At 39.7% G+C, this 11,689-nt stretch overlaps 1 protein-coding gene across 1 annotated transcript; it reads left to right on the top strand.

Annotated features, from left to right (window-relative positions):
- Positions 1–3,505: 3,505 nt before the first annotated feature.
- On the top strand, positions 3,506–6,890 carry LOC121866345. Its single transcript, XM_042365963.1, has 3 exons — positions 3,506–3,701; positions 4,962–5,081; positions 5,538–6,890. The coding sequence occupies exons 1-3, from the start codon at positions 3,506–3,508 to the stop codon at positions 6,107–6,109; spliced, it is 888 nt and encodes a 295-aa protein (XP_042221897.1). The 3' UTR covers positions 6,110–6,890.
- Positions 6,891–11,689: the final 4,799 nt, after the last annotated feature.

Below are 11,689 nucleotides of genomic sequence, written 5' to 3'. Positions count from 1 at the left end.
AGACAAATTAGGGGACCCCTTAAAATAGTAAAGGAGCAGTGGTTTGACACTCCATCTATTAAGCCCGCAACAGTTTCCCAATACATTGACACTTTAAGGGACAAATTAACTGAAGTCCGAACCATTGCTCAGTCAAACTTAAAAAAAAGTCCAAGAAAAAATGGTGAAGACCCAACCTAAATTAGTTAAAAGATCATTTTCTCCAGGTGACAAAGTGTACTCTTTCTACCCATTCCAGGCTCTCTCCTTAAAAGCAAGTTTACTGGTCCCTATATAGTTGCTAATAAACTATCTCCTCTCAACTATAGTCCATACTCCTGATCGCAGAAAAGATTCACAACTTGTTCACATTAATCTCATGAAACTTTACCATTCCAGGCAGTCAGAGGAAGACATCCCAGAGGCTATAAGTCAACCTGTATTGCATTCGGTTTTGTCAGGGCCGGAGACAGATGACATGGACCTATTGGAGAATTTAGACTTCCCTCTACCTAAAGAAAACCCTACTAACAGTCACATACTCAACAACTTGGATGAGTATTTTTCTGTTCTGAATCCATCTCAAGCAAAAGATCTCACTAAGTTATTATCAACATTTCCTAAAGTTACATCAGACCTCCCAGGGTTTTGCAATATACTTAAACATGATATTAAGCTAATCTCAGATGATGTACAACCCATTAGGCAATCAGCCTATCGACTAAATCCACAAAAAAAGAGATTATGAAAAAGGAGGTAGACTTTTTGTTAAAACATAACTTAGCTGAGCCTAGTACCTCCCCCTGGGCTTCACCTTGCCTTCTCATTCCAAAACCCGATGGCACTTTTCGTTTCTGTACCGATTATCGTAAAGTGAACCAGGTCACTGTCTCAGACTCCTACCCTTTACCTTTGATTGAAGATATGGATAGAAGCCAAATTTATCAGTACGTGGACTTATTGAAAGGATATCAAGGACTCACGGATAGGCCAAATAATCTCGGCATTTATAACTCCATTTGGTCTTTTTCAATATTTGTATGGCGTTTGGCTTTTTCTAATGCTCCGGCCACATTCCAGAGGGCCATCAACTTCCTAATTCAGGACCCAGGTGGGACGTTCGCCTACCCGGATGACCTGGTGGTGGTGTCGGACAGCTGGGACGAACATCTGGTGCGTTTGGAGATACTGTTTGCACGACTGCAAGAGACTGGATTCACCATAAACCTGGCTAAATCTGCTTTTGGCCGGGCCTCAGTGACTTACCTGGGACACATCGTTGGGCATGGTATGGTGAGACCCAAGGACGCAAACGTTAGAGCCATCTTGTCCTTTCCCACTCCAAGGACGAGGAAGGAACTCATGCGCTTCCTGGGGATGTGCGGCTACTACCGTCGGTTCTGCAGTAACTTCTCCAGCGTGGCCGGACCCCTCACAGACCTTACCAGTTCTGCGGTCCCTTACATCTGGAACCAGAGGTGCGACCAGTCTTTCCACCGCCTCAAAGCCTTCCTTGCCTCCAAGCCTGTAGTCCACCCCCCTGACTACACCTCGCCCTTCCATCTGCAAATCGACGCTAGTGGTGTCGGAGTGGGGGCTGTGCTCCTACAACCCGACCCAACCACTGATGTTCTTCACCCTGTGGCATATTACTCCGCCAAGTTGAAAAAACATCAGACCAACTACTCGACCATAGAGAAGGAGGCCTTGGCTCTGGTGTTGGCAATAAAGAAGTTTGAATGTTACCTCCAGTCTTGCCCACAAACAACCCTAGTCTTCACCGACCATAACCCACTGACGTTCATCCAAACCAACAAGACCTCCAACCAGCGAATCCTCCGCTGGGCTCTCCTCACCCAGCCCTATAATCTACAAGTCCGGCACATAAAGGGGGTCGATAACCTGATTGCAGACTCCTTATCCCGAGCTCCAGTGGAAATGCAGCAGCTACTCTCCAGACGCACCAGTTGATCACCTCCTTCGCGCCAGCGCTACGGAGGTCTTTGGAGGGGGGGTGTTACGAACCCCTCCACCCAGCACTACGAAGCACGCCATCTATTGTCCTGATCTACCTACCCAGCACCACGAGCAACGCCATCTAGGGACGAGACACGAGTATGACTCGTCTTAGTTACCACTCCGAGGTTTCCCTTCTCCATATCCTGGGTTGCGTCACCTCCTCAAAGTCTTCTTTGTCAGCTCCAATTCGAGGAGAGGGACTTGGCTCTGGGAAGTGACCACAGGATCATCTATCCTCTAAACCTACGTGCAGTGACTACCTACCGTCTTCTACAATACTCAGCCTTACTCGTCAGCCATCTCAGCTCCTCACTTAAGTACTATTATCTTGTATTAATTTCCCCACGTCCACTTGCTTCGAGATTGTTTTATGTTTATTAATATGTATATACTGTTAATGTTTAGGTTAAGTTTGGTTAAGGGTAATTTATAAGCTGAATATTTTGTTACGGGATTTATGGTACTCTATTATATACAACGAAAACTCGCATCCTTTGTCTACCCTTTTATAGTCCGATTGTCTTTGTTTTTTTTTATTGTTGTTACCTGTTGGGATCTGGGTAGACGTATAACTATATTCTAAATCCCCAACTCGTAACACTTATAAACAAAAAACATCTTTACGATGCGCACACTGTAATAAACGTGGCCACGTAATGGAAGATTATTTTCAGCTCCGAGGTAATAGTGCAAAATTTAAGGACACACCCGGTGCAAGGCCATTCTCAAGGTCATACAGTGAGGCAGCCAGACCAGCACCTCCTCTTAACCTGAAAGCGCGCAAATGGTGCGCTCTTCACAAATCGACATCTCATACTTCACATGAGTGCGATGTGCTAATAAAGGCTAGGGGTGTGGACATTAGAGAAACAGAGGTGTCGTATAGGCGCAAGCAGAAACGTCCCCAGGACAAGTCGTCGGGGGAAGACAAACGCATACCACACCAAGGAGAGGGATAAATAGGGTAATTCACGCCTCTCCTCACAGCACTTCTATAGCGGCGTCGCTAGTAGCGGCGCTAAGCAAAGTTGAAGTGTTGTCAGTGCCGGTGAGAGTGGATAATACCTGATTGGCTCTTGATATAGACACAGGTGCTTGCGCTAATGTATTGGCCTTGGGCCAGATACTCAAAACACCTCATAAGTTACGTTTTTCAGCATGATACAGTACCATATATTGCGGAAGCCTTACAGTACCATAAATTTAGCATACTCAAAATTTAATTATGGTTCCGTAAGACTACCATAAGTTCTCGTAACTCTAGTGTTTACCCTGTAAATTAAGTTCTCTTGTCGGACGGTAGATGTCAGTGCAGATGCTAGTTGGCCAATCAACGCTCAGTTAACAAAATCATCAACCAATCACAAGAGAAGGAGAAATCATCTGAGAGCGACGCACGTAATATTATTGTGTAAACATGGAAGGACCACCAGCCAAGAAGAGACGACCTAATTTCAGTGAGGCTGAAGTATACGCTCTTGTGACTGAGGTAGCCAAACGAAAAGAAATGATTTTAGGGAAGTTGGACTCAAGTAGATGTACACTTCAACTCAAAAACCATCCCTGGGGTGAAGTGTTAAATGCGGTGAATGCTGTTGGTAGAGTCACCCGCAATGTTACTGAAATTCGGCGGAAGTTTTCTGATCTTCGTGTTAGCGTTAAGAAAAAAGCAGCACAAGATAAGAAATATGCTGGTGGAACAGGTAAGTCATAATATTGTTAGCGTGGTTATTGATTGATAATATGAAACAAACTTAACTATGGTTTTTCTGAGGCTTGGTACGATTTTACGTGTTTGTAAACTCAAGGAAGTAAGTAGTGTGGTGGCTCTCCATCGTGAATGAATACACATATTTTCCTTATATGAGCACATTCATTAAAAGAAACATCGTTCTTCGAAGTTTTCCGTGTGAGTAAATAGTAAAAACTTTACCGTTCAACCTAAATTTTTTTTTCTTTTTACGTGGATTAACCAACCCAGGCACAGTCACTGACCCACGTCGGGGCCTGTAATAATAATTCTTTAGTACTATTAATAAAAATACCTCTTTATTAATAATAATATTAATAATAAATAACCATAAATACCGAAATGAAAACACAAAAAGTGAGAATCAATATACAGTATGTATGTTGTGTTGTCGATATTACGAGAAACAATTGCGACCCTGCAATTGTGTGTAAATGACACATTTAGTCAGATCAGCAACCTTAGACTTGCTCCTAATTTTCGTGATGCCATATGGCAGCAGGGTCTACCATTTGAGTACACATTATGCTTCCAATATCTTCCCACCCGGTAGTCAGGCAAGTCTGTACTACTGTTAATAATTTCCCCACAACTTTTGGATTTTCTTATTATACCTATCATATAGATTACACAATTTTAAGACACACTTGTCATTGTGTCGCAACTGACGTGGAACAGCAGAGATAGTTAATATGAGTTTGTGTGGCAGGGCGGCGGAGGCCTCCCGTTGGTAAAGGAAGCTAGGTTAGGTAGGTTTGGTTACTGTTATAAACTACATATTAATAATTACGTTATTTCCGACGGTAATGAAGGTCATAATGTATAAGTTGCCATAGAATTCCTTTTTTTATGTCGTTAATTTTCATTCATCAATAGATTTATATTCATATTTGGTATACATTAATATGTAAATTTTACTTTGTTAGGCTTATGAGTTTGCAACTAATACAGGTTGAAAATTTCTGGCTGCGACTATTTTTTTGACTTATTTTACCATTTATTGTTTGTTACCTTAAATCTAATTAACTTTTGACATAGATAAAGGAGAATTTTTGTGGCTACAGCTAGAATGATAGGTTAGGTTATAATGTTGGAACTATTTCAGTAGATTCCTTTGTAACTATGATTTCTGCCAAATATAACATAGTTAGCGTATAGTGTATGTAACCACAGCTCACAGTAAGACAGTTATTATTTATATTTTCTCTTCAAGGTGGCGGCCCCCAAATTGAAATTACATACACTGCAATTGAAGAAGCAATTCTTCAACTATTAGATCCAGCCTCTATACATGGGATTCCAGGGGATTTTGAAAGTGAAGAACCTATTAATGGTAATTCAGTCAAAATATTTTTCCAACCCCCTGATATATTTTGTTCTTTTCTGTCCTTGTTTTTATTGAAAAAAAACTTTTGGAGACATTTTTTCACATCTTGATTTGGAAATACTGTACAGTATACTGATTTTTTATATAATTTTGAAAAATAACAACACTAGTAAGTTGGTTTCATTTCTAGCTTGTTTATTGCTTCCCTAAGTTATATATTAAATATTGTTATAACTCGTATATTAATGGACAAAATTGAGAAGTGCAAATATAAGAAATTTAACGCCTAGTTGATATTTAGATTTAAAAATATTTTAAACAAATATATTTAGATGGTCAACACTATTTTTCAAACCATTATTTTTCCTAAAAGCTTTTGTATATTTGGAAATACAGTGTAATATTTTAATTTTACTCTTAACATAGACTTCAATCAACCTATTATACTACATTTCTTTCCAGAAGAAGAAAGAGAACCAACCCCCGGACCCTCAGGAGCTAGGTTTACAGCTACCGGTAGTTGTTTCCGAGAGGAATTTATGTTTCGGCCCGTTCAAGAGAAAGATGATTTTATAACCTGCATTCTGAATGAGGATATACAGGAACATGATATCACAGTACCCATTGTGCATTTAGAACCTGAAACTTCAGCACCTACAAACATTCCTGGATTTTCATCATCCGGAACATATGTGGTAGAAACATGTAGTTCAAGCAATACTCGTCAACCTATTGCTGCTACCACGGAACAGCGAAGTAGGTCTAGTACCCCTTCTGCCACAGCTGTTAGGTCAACTGTAATTGGTGATTCCACTGATGAAATGGGTTCACCTCCAATGCCAAGTACCAGCAGAAGTGGCAGGAGGCCACGAACCTCTTCTGCCCGAAAAGATGAAGATCTTCTTCGAGAGATGCTTCGTGTTCAAACACAAATGAGTGACAGTTTTTTACAGCTTGTAGCTAACACCGAGTGCATTGCATCTGCAATGCTATGCATTGCAAGAGTTATGCAGTCGAAAAATCCTATCCAATGATACTGTGTTTATGGTATGTGTATATGTAGTTGTTTACTTAGGTAAGTCCTTTACTTTTGGTAAATGTGATAATAGCGTAGTTGAAAAGTCATCAAACATTTATTGTAAATTTTCCTTTGAGTGATTGTTATGAAGGAAGACGGCATGTTAAAAAATTGTGTAACTTTCACTTGCAGCCTATACTAGTCATGAAAATGTAACAGGAATATTTAGCTCTCCATAAGTTCATTAAAATCACGAAGTTAAGTGAAAGACACACATTTGTCAACTTATAACATGTGTTGCAGTGCTACTACGGGTAATGTTTACCCAGGTTTTGGGTAAAAGTTCCTACCACACTCAAAATTATATGTTTGAAAAGAGGCTCATGTACTTATTTTTATTTTTTAAAGGTTCCTTTATTTTGTAAGACGTAGTCAATTTCCAGTTCAACGAGTTTTATTTGTTAGTTTGTAGTTTGCGAAGTATGATTCAAGTAGGTTTAAACAGAAATAATGGTGCAAATTCACCAACAGCCTACTGTAATCGCTGCTATTTAACACACATTAGTCTCCAAAGCGCAAGTTGTTGCATTGGTTCTATCATAAGGATGTGCTGTCTCATGTTACATTTTATAGCTTAACAAGCAAAGAGTATTCTATTTTTTTCTTTATTACTTACAGTAGTACAGTATTGGGTTATAAGTTTCTTTTAATTTACGGGTATTGATGCAGGTAATTCTAGACATATGAAAATTATACTGTATTCCATTCTTAAATCTAAAAAATGGCAACAAATAACAGTAGTTGTATTATTATTTCACAACGATGTGGTGACCCATGTCAAATTGTGTAGTTTAAGATGCTAACAGTGGCAATATTTTTTTATTGTTAAAATTTCTAAAATATGTTTTATATAAGGATTTTTTGTTTCACAAACTTTAGTGCCTTTGGTATTTAGTAGTATTAAAAGTATACTGTATTGGAATCAAATTTGTTCAAGGATATAGTACATATATTATTAAGGTAAGAGAAAGCCATTTAATTTCTATAAAGAAGTTTATTTTATTATGTACAGTATATTGAAAATAAAAGTTAAATCAATGTACGCTTTATTCGCATTACCTCTGTATACTGCACTAAAAAATACTATTTAAACATAGAGGAAAAATGTATTGGTGAATTGATATTTGATTTTAATTCATCAAGTAAACCAATTATGGACTACATTGGCTCTGACTGCTTGGCCTGTCCCTGCTACAGCTTCAGCTGGATTGTCAATCTCTCCATCATCGTCGACCATGTCGTGGGGAAGTGGTACCCTTCTCATTAAACAATAATTGTGAAGAAGGAAACATGCATTTACAATTTTGGCTCATTTGGAAGGATCGTATTGAAGTGATCCACCAGAACGGTGAAGGCATCGAAATCGTGATTTTAGGACACCAAAAGTTTGCTCTACAACTACGCGGGTTTTGGTATGGCTGTTGTTATACCTAACTTCTCCAGGGGTTGAGGGGTTTCTAAATGGTGTCATGAGGAATGCCTCTAATGGGTACCCACTGTCACCTGGAATAACAGGAGTGATTAAAAAATAAAGAAATTAATGTACAGCTCAATAAGCAGTTGGCCCAGATGAAGGCGTCATGTGTACAACCTGGATACTTGGTGCTGTAGTTTGTGATCAACCCGTCGGCATTACATACTACTTGTACATTGAGAGAGTGGTATCGCTTCCTGTTTACATATGTTCCTTCATTTTCAATTGGGGCTTTTATGGGTATGTGTGTTCCATCAATTGCACCAATGACTCTTGGAAGGTTTCTTATTCTGGCAAAACCTTGCACAGTTCTTGCTATTTGTACATTACCTGTTGGCATCTTTATTTCAGATCTTGCCCTTTCTGTGAGAATTTGGGTCACATCTCTAATAATTCTACTGACACTAGCTTGGGTAAGACCAACTGTATCACCAAGTACATGTTGAAAGGTTCCACTGGCGTAAAATCTTAAGGCAACTAACACTTGCGTGTGTATGGGAACAGCATGAGATCTTCTCGTTCTACGCCTTAAAAATGGATCTAACTCTTCACACAGTCTTAGAATTTCACATCGAGGAAACCTATAATATCTAATTAGATTTTCATCGCTTATATTTATGGGATCCAAAGGGTCCCGATACCTTCGTTCACGTCGTAAAGCTCGATCATGCAGATAAGCTACAACAAGTTCCATTGCAGGGTAACTGGAAAATGAGGTCCAACTGTTACAGGATCAATCTGCAGGACAAAAAATTATGCAATGGCTTAGAAGTTTGTTACAGTATTGTTTTTATGTTGATACTAACTTATTCAAAGTTTTATCATTAGGCCTAGAATAGAAGGGTTATGCCTGTGAAAAACAAAAATTATGGCCTTAAGGTTTTGCCTGGCTCTTTGGGGTAAAATACTGAAAAATGCACGTGTTAAAATCTCTGTATTCATTTAAAATTGAAAGAAATTGTTCATTATGAAAGTAAATTAGTGTGTTAAAAGCATTTAAAAGACATCCTCTTGCCTCTTGTCTGTCACATACTCGCATTTGAAACTGATTTCTGGTAGGAACAGCAGCCTTCTCCGTTAGCCGGAATCCTTGAAACCCGGAACTTTCTGAAAGCCGTAATTGAAATTTTATCTAAAATTAATTCCCAAAGCATGATTTTGCAGGAAACTTACGGCTTAGGTAAATGACTTTCAGAGAGGCACATTTTCCTGAAAACTATGAGGAAAGTTTCCCAGATAACCGAGAAAATTCCGGAGATGGGGGATATATTTCTGGGTTTGAAAGATGATGTAATGGGCAATTGCAGGAACTACCGAGAAAATTTTTCCATTTCCATAAACATTCTGGGGATGAGGGATATTTTCTTGATTTGTGATAACTGTCTCGTTAACGGGAAAACACTCATTCATTCACGGTAGTGCTCTTCACCAATTGTTCGGGCTAACAGAGATCTCACAGTAATAGGTGTTTTACCCCACTAGAATTTAGGTAAATAATCCCTTGCATAATGTTGGCCTGTGACAAGACACATAAGCTATACTAAGATAGCCTTATTCTGGGCAAATTCAAATAAATTGGTTATTGATAGCATAGCCTTGCCTAACCTAAATGACAAATCACTTCTCTTAAATTACTCATTTAGCCTAGACCCTGGTGTTTTCCTTTCAATGTTGGTAACATTTGGTCTGAATTGTCTTCAAGTTCATACAAGAAACAACAATTTAAAACCTGAAAATATATCGGATTAGCCGTAAATTTTCTTAAATTAATACTCTACCTATGATAATGTTCAAGGAAAGTCTGGAACTAGGCCTAAGGTAGCTGCTAGACAAAGTGTCTCACTGACGGCCTGACGCTCACCAAAAAACCATTACACATTCTCATACCTAACCTAACATACCATAACATAACATAACCAAACCTATCTATCTAACCGATACCCTATTAGTATAATTTCTTATTTAAATAATCCTCATGTTCTAACTAAACTAAGTAGGCCCCATGTTTAAACATTTATTTGCCTAAGACTGAAAAAGCAGTTATATAGGCCCCTATTAATCAAGTTAATTGCAATCCATATTTTACACCTAATATCATTTAATTTTGGCTAGCCTATGGAAATTTATAGCCTTTCATGTTATCATACTCTATATACATAAGAAAATAGGCTAAGGCTATTGGTTGAATATTAGAAAAACAAGGCGAAGTCTTGGCAGGAATGTTCACTTGACCTCATATTTGGCTTTCATTACTGAGGGATATTTACGGCTATACAACATTAATAAGTTCTATCTGCAAGTTTACTCAGTCATAAAACATATTTTTACCCTAAGTGTGAACAATACAAACCTTCTGTTTTGGTAAGAAATACTTTATAATGTGTAAGAAGACAAAAGATGCGTCTCTTCCAAACTGAGACAAACACAAACACTTATTATACAACAAAAAAGTTACGAAAAAGACAAAGTGAAATATTATATTTCAGTATGTTGATGTACAAAACATTTTCTTCTTTATTCTATGATAAAACAAGTCCCTGAAGCCCCTGAAGATTCTGTTTTGTAAATGCCTGGATGAACAAATGGTCCCCAGTGAATGGAAAGTGGTTTATGTGAGTCCTATCTTCAAGAAGGACGATAGTCACTCCACGAACAACTATAGACCGGTGAGCCTGACCAGCATAATATGTAAAGTACTTGAGAGTATTATCAGAGATGCCGCGATGGAACATCTACGAAATAACCTTGTAAAAGATTGCCAACACGGTTTTATGCCGGGGCGCTCTTACTTGACACAATTGCTCAAGGTATTGGATATTTGGACCCATATTCTAGAACGGGGTGGTAATATCGACAATAATTACCTAGATTTTGCCAAGGCTTTTGACAGTGTACCCCACGAAAGGCTGAAAATCAAACTGGAAGGGTACGGAATTCGGGGAAATGTCCTAGCGTGGATAGAAGACTTTCTACATGACCGCAAGCAATGTGTGGTGATTAATGGCACGAAATCGTCATCTGTACCTGTAACAAGTGGGGTACCGCAGGGTAGTGTATTGGGCCCGCTGTTGTTTGTTTGTTTCATAAACGATATGCCTGACGTTGTACACTCCATACAAATGTTTGCCGATGATGGCAAGTTATTTCGGGAAATTAAGAACCAAGCGGACTGTGAAGAGCTGCAGAAGGACCTCTGTGGGCTCCAGGAATGGTCGAAGGAATGGCTGCTGAGATTCAATGTCACGAAGTGTAAGAGGATGCACCTGGGGCGTACCAGCGGTAAGGAGGCGTACCATATGTCCCAACGGGATGAAGAAAATGTACTAGTTGAGACTGTGTGTGAGAAGGACCTAGGTGTGTATGTTGACAATGAGCTGAAGTTCTCGGGCCATTGTGAGAAGAAGGTAAATCAGGCAAATAAATTATTGGGTCTTATAAGAAGGTCGTTCAGATATCTAGACGGTCCGTCCCTCGTGACGATCTTCAGGAGTGAAGTGCTTCCCCATCTGGAGTACTGTCACCCCATCTGGTCCCCGAGATATGCTAGGGACTGTCAGTTGGTTGAAAATGTTCAAAGGAGGGCCACCAAACTGGTGCCTGCACTTCGGCACCTCAGCTACCCTGAGAGATTGGAGCGCCTGAACTTGCCTAGCTTATACTACAGACGGGCAAGGGGGGACCTAGTTGAGGTTTATAAGCATCTCAGGGGCACTACTCAGTTGAGTGTCCTTACTTGGAGCTGGCGGACGCTCGCCCCACAAGGGGTCACAGCTCAAGATTGAAGAAGCCGCAAGTCCAGAAAACCGTGAGGGCAAACTTTTTCGGAGTGAGGGTTGTAAACTCTTGGAACAATCTACCAGAGAGTGTTGTAACGGCACCGAGTGTGAGCTCTTTCAAGAGAAGACTTGGCCAACACTGGAGCGGGTTCAGGTACATTCAGGAGCCGGTGCATGCCCAGTATTTGCCAACAGTGCGTGACAGACGTGACCGATCGCCCGGGCGGCTAGCGGGCCGATCTTTTGGTGAAGAATATAAATGAAAAGAGACGTGACCGATCGCCCA

Source organism: Homarus americanus, unplaced genomic scaffold (assembly GCF_018991925.1).
Source record: "Homarus americanus isolate GMGI-L3 unplaced genomic scaffold, GMGI_Hamer_2.0 scaffold30739, whole genome shotgun sequence".
NCBI lineage: Eukaryota > Metazoa > Arthropoda > Malacostraca > Decapoda > Nephropidae > Homarus > Homarus americanus.
This window is presented reverse-complemented; position numbering and strand designations above follow the sequence as displayed.